A 21,800-nucleotide genomic window follows, 5' to 3' on the forward strand; every position below is an offset into this window, starting at 1 on the left:
TTTTTCTCCCAGAATAAGGAGTATATGTCTCATACTTTATAGTCTCTGATTGAAAACTTTGAAAAACACGATAGAAACCCAAAAAAAAAAAGACTTTTGAGATTCAAGCCATATAAGAGAAACCTTACCATGTCCATTACACCATATCTTTTTTTCTCCCAGAATGATGAGGCATGTAATAACACACTTCAAGTAACATCTGTCTCATCCATAGGGTACTCTTTGATCACGGGCTCTCTAGTCTAGTTATTAAATGGCTTACCTACCTACATTGCTCCCTCTCCCTCCTCAAGTACTTCAAATCGTACTAAACAAGATACTGCAATAATGCCTTTCATCAAAGAAATGACTGGAACCAATTTCATATCCTAATTCTTGATCATATGAGCTACGATCCCCGTGACCGAAAAAACCAAATTCCAAGATCCATCCAAAATACAATACAGCTCAACCTCCCAACATTTGATGCAACGTTTACAGGGAAACCGGAGATAACATCAGAAGATGATCACCAAGTGAGAAATGGAAGGGCCCAACAATAATAATCATGATAAGAAATGAACCAGGAAGAGCAAAAGACAAACACTAGGTCTCAGCAAGCAATTGGAGCCTTGTCTCTCTCTCAGTAGACATGCTTAGTTATTAACAGTGAGGACCCATAAATAACAGGTTCCTCATTCCCAATGTGTCCCCCAATCTTTTAGAGCAAATGGGTCACTGATGGCCTTTGATGTGAAGGACGTGGGGCTCCTTGGATGATCACTGAACTCTCTCCACATGTAAGCCAAGAAAAGAACGCAAAATTTGTGGCTAGAACTAGGGCAGGAAATAATAGTAGTAAGTACTACATTATTGATGGACGAGCCGAACAATCACTTCTTTCAAGCAGCATTTCCACGTGAGTTTGAATTCATCAGATGCGTGGGCACAACAGAGATGTGGGTGAAGATACGTGGGCATGTTTGCAACTAAAAAAGTTTACCAAGCATTTTAAGTTACCCTAAAATCACAGGGTAAATAGCCATCATTTTCATTTCAAAGGATAACAACAAAATCAACAACATATTAAACACGAGAAATCATACTACAATATCAATCAAAGGCACTCCAAAATTTATAAGCCACAGTGCTCATATGGTCTCCGGAGTCACTCAATACACAAAATCAAGCTAACAAGATACTATGAGCCCAAGTGAAGCAGAACTACAGATCTCAGTCACGGACATATCAATATTCAGAAGGTGAGATGACATCGTCAATTTTCAATATCATCTTGACAACTTGAGTTGCCAGCAGGAGCTGCTGCTGCTTCCCAATCAGAGTCTCAAACACATTTTGCTCACGCATGTCGTTAGTGCCAACATCATTGCAATCTATCCCACAGTAGGGATTGTTCTCCTGCATATTAAATCCCGAACAATGATTAGAAATCAATTCCATTTTGCACTAGTGCACAAGATAAGAGAGCAAATTAGAACCATCAGGCCAGAATGAAAAATAATAAACGTGTCATGTATACCTTGATTTGCTGCGACTTCACAGCAGATAGCGTTTCAATGGGTTGGAGGCCACTATTCTCTGCAAGTGCCATGGGTACAGCATCCAAAGCATCCGCAAATGCTCTGATGGCATACTGCAGGTGAAAGAACAATATGTTCAGCAGTCTACAAATTAATTGCAAGGATAAGCATCAAAGAAACAGTCCTACCTGCTCAACTCCTGGGTATCTATCTGCAGCTGCCTCAACAGCAATTGAGCAAGAAATCTCAGCTGAGCCACCACCATACACAATTCTATTGTTGCGAATGAGATTCCTAGCAACACACAAGGCATCATGGATACTGCGCTTTGTCTCCTCTATCATCATTTTGTTACCTATTGCATCATCAAACACCAGAATTTGATATGAGATCATCAAATGCCTTGAAGTACATTCCTTTACAGTTTCCCTCAGCATTATATTTCCAAAATATTCTCAAATAATTAATTCAGAAATATCCTAACAAGTTGAATGGCACCAATGAGCCTTGGCTAAAATAGCTCTTCCTCCTCTCACAAGTGTAGGTGGAGGGTGAGGTATTGGGTTTAAAACCCATAAGGTGCATGGGCAAATTACCCATAAAAAGATTTTTTTTTTAAAAGGTAGCAAGCTTCAATCAAGATATTGCTCATAATTCAGATCTACACACAAGTTCACATCTAATGCTGCCAAAAACTGATAATAAACTGATCGCAGCTATATTTTAGAGCGTTTATCTTTATATGGATAGAATCAGAGCACAATCAATTAAGAAAACATAATAAGTAAAACAACTGATTGCAAAAGTCGTAACAGAAATATTGACATACCCCCACGAATAAATATGGTTACAGCCCTTGAGTTTGCACAATGTTCAATGTATAGCATCCGATCTTTTGTTGTACCAAACGCTTTTTCTCGAACCAAACCAGCCTTTAAATGCAAAACAAAGTTTCTTTTGTTATATAGTGACACTAAGTACAAAGATTAACTTACATAAAAGCAAGCAAAATGTAAGTGATATAAATTGCAAGTCGTGTTTGATAAGAAACACGCTTTTCTGACAAGAGTTACAATTTAGGAATAGTAGTGTTCAATATACAGCATTCAATCTTTTGTTGTGCCAAACAATTTTTCTCAAACCAAACCAGCCATCTAAAAAATGCAAACCAAATTTTCTTGTATTATGGAGATGCAAAGTAAGAAGATTAACTTACATAAAGCATGAAAAATGTAAGAAACATAAATTGCAAGTAGTTTTTTAATAAGAAACACACTATAATTTAAGAATAATTTTAGTTGTGCTCTAAATTTATTTAGGACAAAACTTAAGTACAATTTCTTAGGTTGTAGTACATTGGGTTCGCCATTTAAATTTTCACACATGGTTGCATTAACCAATACAGCACAAACAGTGTTACCTTTTCTTTTTTGATAGGTAAATTCAATGCAGCTATGTGTCCGAGTTTAATTGGGAACCTAATGTATTGCACCTAAGAAACTATACCTTAAGTTTCACCCATTTATTTATACTGAATCATCTCTCCAGAATTGTCACCATCTAACCTTAACTTTGTCTATGAACTTAGACTACGACATAAGTAAAACAAAAAACTATCTGGCTGTACATTATATTATCAGAGTAAGAGCAGTAGTAGCAACACCAATAAAGAAGCAACAAATACCTTTCCTAACTTTTCAGGAGTCAACTCTTGGAACCTTGGCACAATTCTTCCACCTACAAAAACATACCATCACTCCACTGAGACAGGCAGAAGGAAAAACAGCACAACTTCCGTAAAAAAATTCAAGTAATCAATCAAAAAAAAAAACACACGAAATCAAGACATGAAAAGCTAAAACAAGACAAACCCGTGGCTATTGCTATCAGTTCTAACTCCACACCACCAACCCATCTGACAGCAGGCAAGTTCCTGTGCATCAATAAATGATTCGCTTCATCATCAAAACCCCATTGGCAGATAACCAAGGTAGCACCAACATCCTGCAACTCAATAAATCACTCTTCCGTTAAATCTAGAAGGCATGGTGTCAAAAGAGAAAGAAGCAACACTTTGATTTGTATATTATTAAACCTAAGTAAGCTCAGAAGTCAGCCTAAGGAATATAACAGAGTTTTCAACAAAATGAAAGACGTTGCTAGAAAGCAGCCATAGAAGAAAGACTATGCAGCTGAAAGTTATAAACCCAAGAAGAGTAAATGTCAAAAAAAGAGGTATACCAGGTAACGTTACACAGGTATATGAAAGAAAACATAATTTCAGTCACAGATGTAAGAAAAAAAAATTTATAACAATAATGGTAAAGATTCTATTAAACAGTATATCACTATCCCACCTTGCATTGTTGAACCATATCATCAAAATACTTGTGTTCTTGCTGCCGTAAATTCTGGAACTTTTCTACCGTATCAATGTCAACCTTATGTTTAGTCTTTGGCTTTGGTGGCTCAAAGGGGCAAGTCAAGATAGCAATTTTTGCATCTTCTATTTGCTTTGGCATCTGTGGATGGCTCATATCCTTGTCAACCAAGATTCCGTAAATTAGCTCAGTATCCTCCAACTTCCCCCCTACTTTCCCCTCAACTTTTATCAAATCTAAGTTAACATCCTTCCTCTCTAAATCGGCCACAGCAAGAACTGCTTTGACAGCAATCTCAGCCAAATTGCGCTTGCATCGATTGACACTGCAATATAACAAAGAAGGTTTATTATGCACAGTACATAACACAGGGAAGATACACTTATTCAAAGGTTTCATTAATAAAGATCATTACTCTCCCTTCAAAGCCAAAGTGTCAGAAAGCTTTTTTTTTTGGATATGTAGAAAGCTTTTTTTTTCAAATAAATAAATTTTTTTAAAATAAATTTCCACAATCTAGAATGATAAGAGCTGGCAGAGCTCTTTCAATTGCTTTAATAGTCACCTACGCACCCACAAAGTTTCACTTAGCACCCTTCCATAATTAATAACAGAAGATAAACACAACCAAGTGTAGGTCTGGAACTCTTTGGGAATTACACAAAACATACCAGAGTCCATACTGCATTTATAGAACTACTTACAATACTTTAAAGGCAACAACTAGGTAACCACATTCTGGACTTCAGTTCAAGCTCATGGGCTTGTGCCCATTCAAACATGAATTAATTATAACTATAAAAATTACAGTCCTCAGTGGCACAATTTGCAGGCAACTGTAGAAGAATAATATAGTGAATTACAATAAATATAATTCACACACCACTACACCAGCGGCAGAACCGCAAGATATGACAACATTCAATGACATCATAGGTAATAGCAATGCTTTTATCGCATTTTGATTGGAAAACAATGAACCAGAGTCAAAATGACTCACAATATGCACATATGATTATTATTATTATTTTTTTTTTTTTAAAACAAACAAACAAAACTGGCAATACGTGATATTGTTTACATTTCACCATGAATAATTTTTACGTAATTGGAAAATGCCAACAATATAATGAAAATTTACCTCAATATCCATTTACATGTGCCACCACAGTGACATGAGCTATCAAATAGCCAAATGGTGATGAACTTACTCTAGTGATACCAATAAAGCGCGGAAATGAACCACAATAGAGAGAGAGAGAAGTGAACTTACATCTTCGAGGATAAAGTAGTCATGCAAGTTTGAACCAAAGGCTCAAAATTTGACACACCATAATCAAACTTCTGAGCTATCTTCTCCATATGCTCAAAAGCTATCCTAGAGGCCATTTCATAACCCTCTGCAATCCGAATGGGATGAATACCACGTTCTAAGAGCAGCTCAGCCTGCTCTAAAAGTGCACCGGCCATGACAACAACTCCAGTGGTGCCATCACCAATCTCATAATCCTGACTCCGGGACAACTCAACCATCAGCTTTGCAATTTGATTGTCAACATCCATCTGCTCCAAGATTGTTGCACCATCGTTGGCTAACAACATGAAAAATAAAAAGGTAAGAGACTCAAAACCAAAGGATTAACACAAATTTATTTTTTTTAAAAGCAACTAATATGAAATGACCTTTTGACAAGGCCTAGGATTCCTCTCTCTCTCTCTCAAAATTTGATTAATAACCCCGATTTGGTAACTCTAAAAAGTACACCCTCAGAAGTCTCACATCACGAGTATTACTGAACACTTCGTAATCATCATTCAGCAATTTCATTTACAAATGTGTTATTCCCATGCACTAGGGCAAAAGGTGCTAACAATGTAGGACTACTCAAACAGAATATTGTTAGAAAAAAAAATTTTCATTTCTACATCATTAAGTGCAACACAATAAAAAACCAAAAAAATATGAAACACCCATTTCACAACACCTAGGATCCAGACCTCTTTTCCTCCCAATTTGATTACTAAACCCGATTTAGTAACTGTAGAGAGTACACTCTCAGCAATCTCATTAGTGGATTAATTACATTTACAAAGTTTATTGTCCACAATTTTTCCTTTTTTTTTTTTCATTTCTACATCATTAAGTGCAACAAAATAAAATAAAAGTAACCATTACGAAATACCCATTTCACAAATCACAATGACCATGATCCTGCTCTTTTTAAACCCCATTTAGTAACTCCAGAGAGTACACTCTCAGCTTTCTCATCAGTGGATTAATAAACACTTATAACTGTCTTCATTCAACAATAACACTTACAAAGTTTTTTTTTAATTTTTATTATCCACAATTTTTCATTTCTTTTCATTTCTACATCCTATGATCCTGCTCTTCTTTTCCCTCTCAATTCCATTACTAAACCCGATTTAGTAACTCTAGAGGGTACACTCTCAGCAATCTCATAAAGTTGATTAATAAACATTTTATTATAACAGTCTTCATTCAACAATTACATTTACAAAGTTCAAAACCAATGTCAAAGAAGTGTCATTCAAATAAAATATTAAAGCAACCACTCAAACCCCGTTGCATCGAAATGAAATTTCTTCCTCCACAATTAACCTATTTAGACATAATAACTCCAAATTATTTACTACTACTAACTACTACACAGCACACAGATCCACACAGATCAACCAAAAAAAAACTAACATCCAATCAAAACTTCAAAACCCCTAATTTACCAAAATCAAAAACCACAAAGAAAGTTCATTTCAGAGAAAAAGAGACGTACTGATGGTGACGTCGCCGTCGGGGCTCTGGAGCATCTTGTCCATGCCTTTGGGACCAAGCGAGGTTTTGAGGATGCGAGCGATGGCTTTTCCGGCGGAAATGTTGGCCTTCTGAGCTTCGAGTCCTCTCAGCCTCGTCTTCTGCTCTTGCTCTTTGATGATTATGAATGGCCTCCCGAACTCGTCGAAAGCGAGCGCCATTTTTGGCCTTCACTTCACGGTTTTACCAGATCTCTCTCAAACCAAAAAATGCAAAGCAGCAAATGAGTGAAAGAGAGAGAGAGCGTAGAAGAAGCTCTGAGAAGAATCGAAGGGGTTTTTGAAAAAGCCCTAACCCTCTCTTTCTGTCACTTCACAGTGATGCCAAAACTCCTTATATTAGGGTTTGGATTTGGGCCGGGTGGTTTATTTATTTTGGCCCAGTAAGGGCCCGCTATTTAACAATACCATTGAAGACCGGCAACGAGAAAAATAAGTACAATAACTAAATGATGACTAGGGCTGAGCATGGACCTGGCCCATCCAACCACTCGACCCGACCCAACCAGACCCAAAAGGTCTTGGGCAGGTCTGATGGATGATCGGGTCGGGCTCAGGGCAAAGACTCGAGTTTGTTTCGAGTCTTGGGTCGAGTTCGGGTCAACATGAACCAATCGATTAATATTATAAAAAATAAAAAATAAAAACAACACCAACAACAACACAGTTTGTTGAATTCATTTTGGGATTTTCAACTTATGAATATAAAGCTCATAAAATTCTTACATGAACTATTAAAAAGAGAACAATTTACTATTTTCGTTTTGCAGCCATGCTTACCTCAGTGGCTCAGTTACTTGTGCTGGCTTTTGTAAGCTTTCTAAGAGCCCGTTTGTTTAGGCGTATTGAGAGACAAAAACGGGTGTTTCTGCTATCGTGAAAATCTTGATATGTTTGGCTGGGCGAAATTTGTGGGATTGCATTTTTCAATCAGCAGATTTTCGCGTTTTAGGAAAGGCAATTTTCCATTGCGATTTCGATATCGCACGATTTGCAAATCGTGATTCCGCCAATATTTTTTGCTGAAAACCAAAAATAACCTCCCTTTACCATTGTGTCTCCAGTCCTCTCCCATATATCCTCAGTCCTCTGCCTCAACGCATCAGTTTCACAAGGATTGGTTCACGATTTGCTGTTTTTGCTCTGCTCCATGTATCATCATTCTTCATCGCAATTCCAGGTAACTACCTCTGTTTTTGCTCTGCCATGAGGTAGATTTTCCTTTGCTTAAGATTGTGCATCTGTTTGATGATGTAGTATTTTCAATAATGTAAAAACCAGCAGATTCAACGCATCAGTTTCACAAGGATTGGTTCACGATTTGCTGTTTTTGCTCTGCTTCGTGTATCGTCGTTCTTCACCGCAATTCCAGGTAACTACCTCTGTTTTTGCTCTGCCATGAGGTAGATTTTTCTTTGTTTAAGATTGTGCATTTGTTTGCATGATGTAGTATTTTCAATAATGTAAAAACTAACAGAGTTTGTTCAATATATTTGGTTCCACGTATGTTGCTGTGATCTTTTTTGATTCTTTGATTGAATCTGTTTGATTCTTTGTGGTTGTAGAACTTACCTAGGAAACTTGGTATTAGTCTATTATATTATCCTCTTTATATTTATTTTAAGCCAAACATTGTGATCTATATTTCTTGTAACTGCATCAAAACAATCAAAAAACCAATCTCGGTATTTCACTTAACCAAAGGGGCCCAAAAAAAACAGAGGGTATTACTCAAAATTCGATTTTTATGTCTACGCAACAAGGAAAAAAAATCATCCATGGTCATTTTAGAAGGCTACCTTTTAACATGGGAAGGGATTGAATTAAAACTATAGAAAATAATCACACCTACCCACAACAGATACATAGAAATTATATAGTTCTAAACTATCCAAAAACACAAAAAGAAAAAGTTCTAAGCTAAGTGAATGCTGCAGAATTATTTTGAAAAAGGTTAGAGAGAGTACCAATGGATTACGGTGTGAAAAAAATGGTTGAATCAGGAACTGAATTGGGCTTCCACCAGCTATAGGCATACATGTGTTTTTACACCTGAAGCTATAAAAATTTGGAACTATTACCCAATTTGTAACAAATCTAGTTATTTACACCCTACTGTTCATCTTGATGATGTTAATTTTAGGGAGTTTTTGTTTAATAAACGTGAGAAAGTGCCCAGAAAATGTAGTGTAGGCTGCTACCTAGTCTTATTGACCATGTAGAATTTCAATTCTTCAATTTTTCCAAGAAAATCTGTGAAAGAGAGAAAGTACCAAGAAAATATGTGTGTATTGTATCATTCTATGGGTATTAATCCTTAATTTATGCTTGTATGATTTCCATAAGGTTATTGTATGATTGTATAATTGCCTAATCAAATCCACATGGTGTATCATAGTTGGCACATAAATGGAATTTTAGTTGCCTTGATGGAAGGAGTGGATATGACATTTCAAGTGTCTTCTTTTGTTTTTATTCATGCATATGTAGCATAATCATCATTCAGCTACACATTGTGCTACCAGAATGGGAGGGGCCCCCTTTCCAAATTCATTAAATTATGCTTTTGTTTTTTGTGGTAGAAATGTTATGAAATTACTCCTACTATTCAATTTTCTCATGAGTTTGGTTGTAGAACTTGATGTATTTGGCTGAACATTGATATTAACAAACTTATGTTTTTTTAGATGGGTAAGCCATCACAAAATAGCTCAAATGTTAGAGCTCAATGACCATCAATAGTAACAACTATCTTTTGTGAAGCTTGTGTGGATGAGGTATTTAAAGGTAATCGACTTAATACCCACTTTAGTAAGAAGGGTTGGGCAAATATTATAGCAACATTTGAAAAGAAAACTGGAAAGGAATATCCTAGGGCAAAGTATAAGCATAAATAGGATAGTTTGAACAAAGATTGGGTACTTTGGAATAAGTTGAAGGGAAGTGAAACTGGATTAGGATGAGATGCAGCCAAAGGAACAATAGTTGCAACTGATGAGTGGTAGGAGAGGAAACTAATGGTATGTTTTGTATAGCTCATTGTACATATTTTGTATTACTAGATAAACCATGCTATTTGAGTTATTAATGTCAATATTCAAAATTGTAGGAGGTTCTTGAAGCTGCAAAATTTCAAGAGAAAGGTTTGGAGAATGTTGACTTATTAGATATTATGTTTAAGGTCATTGCGGCCACAGGAGATTTAGCATGGGCCCCCACTTCAGGTGTGTTACCTGATGATCTTGAGACACTTAAGAAGGGGCTAGGTGATTCTTCTGCTAACTCATCTTCTCCAAATGATGATGATGACATTCATGAAGATGAGACTCCTAACCTCACACAACCACCTAACCCAACACAAAAGAAAGGAAAGAAGCGAATTTTACCATCATCCACACAGAGCAAAGGGAAGAAAGGAGGAACAACATTACAATTGACACAACAGCTTAGTCATATCTGTGACGTTGTGGAGTTAAGGAACTCGGCTTTTTCAATGGAGCCAAGTAGTACTATTCGTAATGTCATGGAATGCGTGTGCACCTTAGATGGCATTGAGAAGGGTTCCGAACTCTACCTCATGGCAGCACGTATTTTTCAGAAACGAGAGAAGAGAGAGATGTTTGTCGTGATGGAAGAACCACATTTACAACTTCAGTTTTTGCAAGAGGAGGCAAGATTGTTAGGAGGGCACTACTTTGGCACTTAGGGTGTTTTAAGTTTTATCCTAGGAATAATGTTTTATGGAAGAGAGATGTTTAATGTTTTATTGTTTTATCCTTTGAATAATGTGGTTGTTTGGGAGGTCACTACTTTGGCACTTAAGATGTTTTATGTTTTATCCTTTGAATAATGTTTTATGGAAGAGAGAGATGTGTTTAATATTTTAATGTTTTATCCTTTGAATAATGTGGTTGTTAGGGTGTTTTAACTTGTTGAGTTGTTAGGGTGTTAGAATCTTTGTAGACTGATTGAGTAGTGTAGTGGTTACTGTAATTAGTGAATTTGCTGCATTACTGCCGCAAAGAAGCATGAAGCTGTAGCCAATTACACGGTTTAATGTTAAGAAGCTAGCTCCATGAAGCTAGCTGCATCAGGTGCTGCATTGGGTCCGCATCAGGTGCTGCATCGGGGCTGCATTAGGTGGTGCATCAGGTTGATGCTGAGTTAATTGAACGAGCAAAGTGGTGTTAGTGGCTATATGTTCCTTTGTACAGTTTGATGCCCTGCTCTATGGAATGACTGTAGACAGCCTTTATTCGAAGGAACAACTTGTAGTGGATGATTTTTTCTAAAATTTTAGTCTAGTCCCATTGCAAATTTTTCACTAGTTACACTACCCTTCTCTGAATTCACTTTTGTTCACAGTTATCTGAAACGTTCTTAGTAAGTATCTAACTAGCCCATTTAGGAGAAAATGACCACAAGGATTTAAAAAAAAAATGCTTTGCAAAACTACATTGAAGTTGAAGTAAGGACACTAGTGTTGTTATAAGCAATATTAGGCCAAGGGTGTTCTACAAAGTGTCATTGGACTCCCAAGCTTCCAGGTGAAGCATCAACTAAACTTGAATAAGAATAAGAGTACTGTGAAATTAGCTGAGCAAACCTAAGATATAAGGATAAGAGTATTGTAATTTAGTAGCTGATCCACCTCCTTGTGGTTTGAGAACCCCCCTTCACTTCAATTTTATTTTTATTTGGTTTTGACAATTCACTTTCAGTAACTTCTCTTTTTCATTCATAAGCCTTTTCAGAAAATATGTGAACCTTATGATCTGAGAACCCCCACCACTTCAATTTTATATTTATTTTGGCTTTGATAATTCACTAAGAAGCATATTCAATATCATTTGATATAGTAGCTGATCCACCTCCTTGTGGTTTGAGAACCCCCCTTCACTTCAATTTTATTTTTATTTGGCTTTGACAATTCACTTTCAGTAACTTCTCTTTTCCATTCATAAGCATTTTCAGAAAATATGTGAACCTTGTGATATGAATTGTAGATATTATCTTATGTTACAAAATACATAGTTTAACTTGTCAAAGGAATATAAAATAAGGTTTGTCCAATGCAAAAACTAGGGATCCAGTGGATAACAAAGCTTATCCTAATGAGGTAATTGATGTGCCAATAATACTAATTTTCCTGATTCCTTAGTTTTATTGTTCTACACAATATTCAAATTTCTATATCCTTCCTTTAATTTATTTTATTTTCTCTTATACCCCTTGTTATCAGTACCTCTTTATAGCATGTCTCATCTGATGGTTGGGAAATTCTTATGTTCCTCTGTGTCCATTAATGTTTCTTGTGATTTGGTGGAATTATTATTGTTATTTATGGTGTCCTGTGTCTTTCTTAGCAACTAAGGATGTTATGTCAAAAAATATTTTGAGCCTACAATTCATCCTTGTCCAATGTAAAATGGCACCCATTTACTTAATAAAATAGAAATATACAATTCACTCGGCAAATATTTCTTTTCTTTAGTTTTGGTGTGCAAGCTAAAGTCAACAATTAATTGACAAGCTGAGAAATAATACACATCAAAAATGTACTAATCCAAGTAGCATATATTACAGAATTCCAGTTTTCCTTTTTCATCTCTCCAATGGGATGCTACATAATTACATCAAAAGGGTTGAGGTAAGCTATATCTTGAACAATGCGAGACCCACCTTGTTAATTTGAGATTGAGTAGCTTTGTAAAAAGGTTAGAGTGCTAGTTATTAACATAGATGAAGTAATGAAGTAGTTTTTTCACTTAATCTTAGATTGATACTATTTATGGTTTTCCATAGGTAGTATCAAACTAAGATACTTTTGTGGGTTTTTGTTATGTGATAGATACTTATTTTGATTTATCTAGTTATTATTTTTTAAATGTTTAATCATTTTCTTTATTGTGATTTATCTAATTTATTGTTATAATATTTTAGGTGTTATTCCTATGGATTACAATGATTATATTGATAATAGTGATGAAGATCATTCTTCTGATGTGGAAACCGATTAATATGATGATGAGGAATTATACAATCTTGCTATTGCTGGATGTCATGTTGCAGTGACATATTATATGAAATATATGGATAAAAAACCTTGTAGAGATTCTGACCAAACTAGCTATATGTGGTTGATGGATTGCTTGACGAGTAATGAAACGAAATGTTTAGAATGAAGCCACATGTTTTCCTTCAACTGTGTAATGTTTTACAACATACATATGGACTTCAACACACAAGGCATATTAGGCTTAAAGAGTCAGTAGGTATATGTTTAATGATACTTGGACAATGAGCTTGTTATAGGATGGTTCAAGAAAGATTCCAACATTCCGGTGAGACTATACACAGACATTTTCATAAAGTTTTGAATTAACATAATGTCAATGGATATCCTCAAGCCTTCTGACTCTACATTTAGTGTAGTTCCAAGACATATACAGAAGAATCCATTGTACATGCCACACTTTCAGATATTCATTTCATACCATCTAATTTGTTTCTAATATTTGTTAGGATTATTTCCTAAGTATCTAAAATTTATATTCTATTTTAGGACTGCATTGGTGCTATTGACGGTACATATATCAAAGTTGTTGTTGGAAACGACAAAAAAGCTTCATATTATAATAGAAAGGGCGTGACATCTTTTAATGTGATGGCAGCATGCGATTTTGATTTACTTTTCACATTTGTTATGGCTGGGTGGGAGGGTGCAGCACATGATACACGTATTTTCTTAGATGCTATCCGTCGAAAATCTGTCAACTTTCCAAAACCACCACCAGGCATATAAAATTTTTATATATTAAATATGTATGAAGGATATTATTTATGTAAATCTTACTTTTTTTTTCTTTTACTAGGAAAATATTATTTAGTTGATATTGGATACCCCTTAAGGAAAGGATATTTGCCACCTTATAAGGGACAAAGGTATCATCTTTCAGATTTTCGACGAGCTGGTCGAGGGAATCACATAGAAGAGAGGTTTAATTATGTTCACTCATCACTTAGAAGTGCAATTGAGCGAACTTTTGGAGTGTGGAAGAATAAATGAAAATTTTTGAAGCAAATGCCACCTTATGACATTAAGCACCAAAGAAACATTATAGTTGCTACTTGTGTTTTGCATAATTTTATTAGAAAACATGATAGGGAGGATGAGGGATTCAATTGGGATGAAAATGACTTGGACAGACCAAGAAGCAATAGTAGTGAAGAAGGTAGTAGCAGACAGGCAAACGTTGAAAATATACAAGATGAGGAGATGAAATTTGTTCGTGACAAAATAGCTTGATCCGTTTGCGGGTTGTAAACAAGATTTTTATTATTTCCGTTTTGGTGTTTAATTTTTGGGATAAGAACTTTTTTATTATTATAATGGATTGTCTAGTATTGATATTGTTGGCAATTAACATTTTAATATAATTATTTTCCTAATCATTTTAATATCTTTTCCTTGATGAGTTATTTTAATATTTTAAATTTGATAAACTTCTCTTCATGAATTTCAACAACGAAAACATCATTATTGTTGTTATTATTAATGTCATTGTTAAGCTTAATTACATATTTTCAATATTAAAAAAACACTGATCACAGGAAAAATGACAATATAACCTTCAAAAAATAGTTAAGTCATTTTTGGGAATTTACACTCAAAACAGCTATTTTTATAACAGCTTATTCAAACGCTTAATATGGTTTTAAAAATAGAAAATGCATATTTTCACATTTTTACCAAACACTTATATGTGAAATGGAGTTTAAAAAACGCACATTTTAAAAACGCTAGTTTTTAAAACGCACCTTTTAAAACAACTTATCCAAACAGGCCCTAAGCCTTGTTGAAAATTTTTCATACTTTTATTATTTCTTTAACGTCATAATTAAGTGGTTTTTACTCAATAATAATATTCTATCTTTTCTCTCAAAGAGAGAGAGAGAGAGAGAGAGAGAGAGAGAGAGAACAATTTAAAATAGAAATAAGTGAAATTTAAAAAGCTATTAACTAATTTAAAGTAGAAATTAGAAACCAAAGCCATTCATTTGGTTGAAAATACATTAAAGCGAAATTTTCTTTTATTAAAAATAGGAGATGAAACTAAATAAAATTGTTTAAATGGAAAGAAATTAATGTATTTAAAGATATATGATATTTGTTTCAATGTATAAAGTATTGTAATAAGTCAAAGAAGGGTAAAAAAGGCAGGAGCAAGTTAAGTAGTAATATTTCTCATTTATGGACATATGTATTTAAGAAAAAAAAATTATGATGTTATATTTCGAATATGGTGTTCTAAAATAATTATTTCTAATATATTTTATTTTCTATCGCGCACCCTTAGTGTGGTGGTCACTCTACAAGTATAAGTGCTTGTGGGGTGTGGGGGGTAAGGGCCAGGATTCAAGTATCTAGGAGGGAGCTTCATACACGTATACACTTAAATTAGGCTAGAATAGAATTTCTATCTTGTATATATATAAAAAAAAAAAAATTCTTCTTAACTTAGAATGTTTCATAAATTATTTGCCAATCATAACCATCTTTTGAAATTTTCCTAATGCAAACCTTTTGAAAATTAAAGTTACCTTTTGAGTCTTGTCTTCCTCAATTAAATCTTGATTCCAAATTTGAATCCTATTTTAAATTTGGTCATTCATGACAGATTAGGAATTTGGCTAAACTAGGCTGCTAACTTTTAAGTCAAACCTAAATTCATTAATTGATGAGAAAATCAAGTAATCTAGATGTATTCTAAAATTTTTAAATTATCCTAATAGGGATGTAGATATATATGCTAATTTCCTTTTTTTTGCTTTTACCAAAATTGAAGCTTTAATTAATTCAATTGCTTTTTCGGACGAGTAGGTTGCTAGGTTCATAATTTTATAAACTTATTTAGTAAATTAATTGGGAATAAATATTTTGTTGGGTGGAGTTGGTGAGATGGGGAAAGATGGTGTGTCATTCTTATAATGGGTTCTAGAACCTGAAATGGAAGAGAGTAAATTGGTATGTTTTGCTAAACCATGTTTTTTGCAATATGGAGATTATTGAAATACTATATTTTATTTATGTCAACTTGTACTTACGTTTTTTTGTGTGTGGATATTGTCATTTTGTCTGTTCAAGTGTAGAATCAAGCAGTAGAATTGCCGTTCCTTTGCATAAGGCGTTTTGATTCCTCAAGTAACACAGTTACTTGTAGGCTTTGTTGGGTTCTTTTTCGTGGGGACTGGGAAACACAGTGTAAGTCCCAATAGATTCCTATCTCAATTGTCATGGATAATCTGATGAAACATTAGGGAAACTTGTCACTGAATGATAGGGAAGGAGGAGACTTTCGACTGAACAATGATCGGCACACCTCAGACTTCTCCATTGTAGCAAAGTTTCTCACAAAACGGGCGCTAAATACTGAATCGGTTGTCAGAACTTTCAACTCCATATGGCGTTCGGTAAATGGCTTTAAGGTACGCAATGCTAGGGATCACATTATCCTATTCACTTTTGATAATGAAGAGGAGGTGGAAAATTTTTTTGAAGGTGAACCATGGAACTTTGACAAACACTTGGTGTTAATTCAAAGGTATGATCACAGTATTCCAATAAAGACGTGGTCTTTGATCAAGTGTCGCTATGGGTGCAAGTACACGATATTCCAATCTGCTATCTAAGTCGGGAAGTGGCTGAAGACTTATGTGCCGTAGTGGAGGTGGTGAACAAAACTCCATCAAATAAAGAAGTTGATAGGGGATGTGTTATGAGAGTTTGAGTTCGGGTGGATGTTTCTCTACCCCTCTGCCGAGGAAGAGTTTTCTCATTGGATGATGGATCAAAGGGTTGGGTCTCGTTTAAATATGAATGCCTCCCTAATATCTGTTACTAGTGTGGCAAATTAAATCACTTCGAAAAGGATTGCGAGTTATGGATAGAGAGCAATGGCACACTGAAGCAATCTGATCAACAATATGGTCCATGGATCCGAGCCTCACTGATTCCCATTCAAAAAAACGCGGTAATGGTGAACCCGGGATACTACGAAACTAAAAGGAAGGAACAAGCTGTTGGTAGTACCAATGGTGATAAACCACCACCATCTGAACCCAATCCCCTCCGAAACAAGGCAGAACCACTATTACAAGGTGGAGCTAATGGTGGCAACCCCCCTAAGTGTCAAATCAAAAATTAAATGCCCCAAGAGCTGTTACAGAGGGACCAACATTACCAGCATTTATTGGTATTAATTCTAATGCAAGCCCAATCAGGAAAGTTCGACAAATAAGGGAGACGACTCTATTACGGAGATAATGGATATGGAAGAGGAGTTATGTAAAGCTAAGTTACATCTAGGAGGAAATCTCGGATCAGATATGTTTAAGGAAATTCAAATCATGGCCAATTTTGTAATGGTAAAGAATGATAAGGGCATCTAGCTATCCTCCAGCCCAATAGTCACGCACGACAAGTCCATCGAGCATGCCACTCACGTGCCACTTAAAAATACAATCCCACGAGAACCAAACAACGATAATGTTGTAGTGTATGCTCCCAAATGGAAGAGATTGGAATGGAACAAAACCCTAAAAGAACAAGTGGTGCTTTCTTCAACCACATTGAAGTGGCCAAATCCCGAATTTGATGATCAAGGCTCATCCAAGAAATGCAGACAAGTCCCTCATGCTAACCAACAAAACACCGATGTATTGGTGGAGGCTAATGTTCAGCACCTCCAGAAGCAATGAGTCTCGTGTTGGAATTGTTGTGGGCTTGGGAACCCACAGACAGAACGAGAGCTTGGAGATTTGATCCAGGCACAAGTTTCCTCAGTCATGTTCCTAACCGAAACATGGCTGGATAAAATAAGGTTAGAAGATATTCGGGTTTGATATAAATTTGGAGGTTGGATAAAGGTTTCTAGAGAGAGTCGAGGAGGAGGGGTGGTTGTATTTTGGAGAGTTGATTGTGATTTTTCGGTAGACACTTATTCCCTCAACCACATTGATGCAATAGTTAATAAAGGGAAAGATGACGAATGAAGGTTTACCGGCTTCTATGGTGAGCCAAATACTAACAACCGCCATGAGTCATGGGCAAAGTTAAGTAGATTGAAAAACAAATACTCAATGTCGTGGCTGTATGCAGGGGACTTCAATGAAATCGTTCGAGCACATGAAAAATTGGGGGGGTTGTCTTAGACCAACTAGACAAATGGAGGAATTCAGAGCAGTACTTGATGAATGTGGGTTCTAAGACTTGGGTTATGTAGGAAACAAATTCACTTGGTGCAACGAACATGAGCAAGGGTACACAATTTGGGAAAGATTGGATAGAGCCGTCACCACTACCGATAGGATTGAAAAATTCCCAGCAACAAAAGTCCTACACTTGGAATGTGGGTCATCGGATCATAAGCCACTAATCATATTGCCCATAGGGATCCAAAAAAAAAAGACAGAAACCATGGCGGTTTGAACAAATGTGGTTGAAAGATGAACGCTGCAGATGGATAGTCGAATCAGCATGGAGTCAAGAATTCATAGGCAGACCGATTGACAAATTGGAAGGAAAAAATTAAACACTGCCAAGCACAATTGTCCAGATGGAGCCAGATTGCTTTTGGTAATACTACAAAGGCTTTGACTGAAAAGAAAAAACAATTGAAGCAAGTAAAGGAGGTGGCAATGAAGGGAGGGTCAATGGATAGGATTCATAGCCTAAAATGGGAGATTAATGGGCTTTTGATCAAGGAAGAGAAGATGTGGAAGCAAAGATCAAGGACCTTATGGCTGCATGAGGGTGATCAAAATACACGGTTCTTCCATAGCCGAGCTTCTCACAAATTTCGTTGAAATCAGATTGTATAATTACAAGACTTGGATGGTGTTGTTTGCTTGGGTGAGGATGAAATTTCTACTATCTTAATTGATTAATATCAGTCCTTGTTCACATCCACCACACCAACGAATTTGGAGGAAGCCTTAGCAACGGTACCAGAGTTGATTACAGAAGAGATAAACTCCATGCTCATGACAGAATATATGAGAGATGAAGTTGATAAGGCCTTGAACCAAATGGAACCTCTCAAAGCACTGGGTCCAGATCGGTTACCTCCCTTATTTTTCTAGAAATTTTGGCCTTACATTGGAAAGGAAGTCTCACAGGCAGTGCTAAGTTGTCTCAATCCAAGTTCTATCCCTTCATCTATTAATCGCACCTTCATTACTCTAATAGCCAAAGTAAAAAGCCCATCTAAGGTTACTAAATTTAGACTTATAGCACTATGTAATACTATTTACAAACTTGTGTCGAAAGTTATTGCTAACATGTTCAAAAAAGTTCTTCCTATCATCTTGGAATCCTAAAGTGCATTCCAATCCAACAAGGCAATATTAGAGAATATTCTAATAGCTTTCGAGATGCTCCATCATATGAAGACATAGAAGTCAAGGAAGGCAGATTTTATGTCCCTTAAACTAGACATGAGCAAGGCCTACGACCGGGTGGAATGGAGTTTTTTTATGGGTATCATGAGGAAGATAGGATTTTGTGAAGCTTGGATAAATTTGATTTTCAATTGTGCCAGCACAGTTTCATACTCAATTATGGTGAATAGCGAGTCTAAAGGAAACATACTCCCATCAAGAGGAATCCGCCAAGGAGATCATCTATCTCCATTCCTATTCTTATTGTGTTCGGAGGGGCTGAACAGAACGTTGCAATGGGCAGCCCAAGAAAATTCTATTCGAGGTTATTCACTATGCAAAAATGGTCCTAGAATTACCTACCTTTTCTTTGCAGACGATAGCTTGCTATTTTGTAGAGCAAGACTGATAGATTTGGTAGTAATCCAAGACATTTTGGCGGTGTATGATTATGCTTCAGGGCAGCAAATTAATAGAGACAAAACCACACTCTTCTTTAGCAAGGCTGTGATGAAGAGAAGGATGAGGGAATTCTGAATTTCCTAGGTATTTCGGAGATTAAAGAGTATGAAAAATACCTTCGTTTACCAGCGGTAGTGGGAAAAAACAAAAAGGCTAGTCTCAATTACATTAAGGAAAGGGTTTGGAGCAAGCTACAAGGATGAAAGGAAAAATTGTTATCCCAAGCAGGTAGGGAGGTTTTAATAAAAGTCGTAGTACAACCGATTCCAACATTTGCAATGGGTTGCTTTAAATTACCAGTGGGATTATGTCATGATATTGAGATGCTTATTCGGAAGTTTTGGTGGAGTGAGTATGGGGAGCGGAGGAAAATTCATTAGAGGAATTGGGAGACATTGTGCAAACATAAGCTAGAAGTTGGACTAGGCTTCAAAGATTTGGTTAAATTCAATGAAGCAATGCTCGCTAAATTGTTGGGGTTTATGCCCTAAAATTCAATTTATTAGCATGTCATAAATAATTAAATTGTTTAATTATATGAGACTATTTATAAATGAACTAATAAGACATTATCATAGTCCATGAGATGCATTGTATGTGATTTATGTGATTTAATCACAGAAGATGTAAATCACAAGTTCGATGTAAATCACAAGTTCCTTGTAAACTCAAAATGTAGTTCGTAGTCGGTGATGAAATTGAGCGTTTCGTCTGCGAAGACTATAACACATCAACTAAGATGATTTGTCTTGATCATGGAAGTGGAGACTTCTAATTGATGTGTTGATGTGTCTTAAGAGTTAAGACATATTGAACTGGACCGCTGTGAGATTAATTATTTAATTAACAACTGTAACCTGAATAATTAATCTCATGACTTCTAATTTCATAGACTCTCAATCCTAAGAAGGTAGTGAACTCAATCATGAAATGAAGGTTATTTTGATACATCAAGAGTGAAATCTAATATTTACGGTCAAAACTTCAGTATGTTGGGTAACCACACATAGTGTTGAGGGAACATATATTCTTAAGATGGAATCCATTATCTCTTTTGTAGAGACGCAAAATATCCCCTTGAGATAAGTTTAATGAGAATTGGTTATTCAAGTCGCCCACTTTAGTAAAGAGTTACTAAAACTTATATTTATTCTAATTGAATTTCAATAAATGTGAATAACTAAAAGATTAAACCGGTTACTCAATGATAAAATAGTTTTTTACAAAGTGACACTTTATCATGACTTTGTTCACTATGAATATTTCATGGAGGGGTCAAATGATATCATTAAAGTCTTAGGATATAATTTATTAATAAGGCCTAAAGTGTAATTATATTTATATAGTGGTATTAAATATAATTAATGGTAACTTTAGACTTGTCAAGAGTTGATAGAAAAGCCCAAGACCCATTGGAGCTAGAGTCTTATTTGTTCTCTTTAGCCACAAACTAAAGCCCAATTGGGTAGGCTCAAAAGGCTAACCCAATTATATAATCAGTTTTTATTTAATAAGAGTTATTAAATAAAGTAACTATCAAAGTTAATTAGTATGTACGTACGATGAAAAGAAAAGAAAACAGCTTTTCTCTACAATGAAAAGAAGGATTTTTCTTTGAGAATCAACGTACATAAAGACTGATTGAGAGACCACACTTCTTGGGCACTATATGGAATTGAGATGAAGATTAAAGATATTCTCAAGTCTTGGTTTTGAATTTCACTGCATCAAGGTATGCTTTCTATTCTTTTTTCTAATATTCAAGGTTACATGTCATCTCTCATGAATAAAGTAGATCTATGTTTGTTGCTTCCGTTGTGTGTTTTGTATGAAATGCAAAACTAGTTTTTCCAACGTAAACAAGTTTGGAGGTTGCTCACAGATAAGTCATCACTTTTCTTCAGAGTGTTCAGTGCCAAATACTTTCCAACAGGGTCGATCCTTGATGCAAAAAGTTCAAAGGGGTCTTTTGCATGGCAGAGCATACTCAAGGTAAGACATGTTTTAGAGAGAGGGATGCTGTGGAGAATAGGAGATGGAATGACAGTCTGTTTGTTTCATGACAATTGGATACCTAGGGACTTCCCATCAAAGGCAATACCTTGCAGTTGGATGCTTCAGACAAGGCCATAATATCTACCATGATCGATCCAGATACAAGGAC

The 21,800-nt window shown here is 35.7% G+C and overlaps 1 protein-coding gene and 1 pseudogene across 1 annotated transcript; one reads left to right on the forward strand and one right to left on the reverse strand.

The window, feature by feature from the left end:
• Nucleotides 1-988: 988 nt before the first annotated feature.
• LOC142629891 (T-complex protein 1 subunit epsilon) lies at nt 989-7,044 on the reverse strand. Its single transcript, XM_075803942.1, has 9 exons — nt 6,697-7,044; nt 5,175-5,493; nt 3,878-4,226; nt 3,392-3,524; nt 3,205-3,257; nt 2,350-2,452; nt 1,709-1,875; nt 1,520-1,633; nt 989-1,398 (listed from the first exon to the last, which is right to left on the reverse strand). The coding sequence occupies exons 1-9, from the start codon at nt 6,893-6,895 to the stop codon at nt 1,228-1,230; spliced, it is 1,608 nt and encodes a 535-aa protein (XP_075660057.1). The 5' UTR covers nt 6,896-7,044; the 3' UTR covers nt 989-1,227.
• Nucleotides 7,045-9,420: 2,376 nt separating this feature from the next.
• On the forward strand, nt 9,421-10,439 carry LOC142627940 (L10-interacting MYB domain-containing protein-like; annotated as a pseudogene).
• The last annotated feature ends 11,361 nt before the right edge of the window (nt 10,440-21,800 follow it).

Source organism: Castanea sativa, chromosome 3 (genome assembly GCF_040712315.1).
Source record: "Castanea sativa cultivar Marrone di Chiusa Pesio chromosome 3, ASM4071231v1".
Lineage (NCBI taxonomy): Eukaryota > Viridiplantae > Streptophyta > Magnoliopsida > Fagales > Fagaceae > Castanea > Castanea sativa.

Bases quoted from the DNA above. Each gene is read 5' to 3' on its own strand.
- LOC142629891 (XM_075803942.1), bottom strand. From the start codon at position 6,895: ATGGCGCTCGCTTTCGACGAGTTCGGGAGGCCATTCATAATCATCAAA. The intron at 5,494-6,696 runs GTACGTCTCTTT...TCATGTTGTTAG, and splicing joins CGACGGCGACGTCACCATCA to CCAACGATGGTGCAACAATC. The intron at 1,876-2,349 runs GTATGTCAATAT...ATGATGCAATAG, and splicing joins AACCATATTTATTCGTGGGG to GTAACAAAATGATGATAGAG.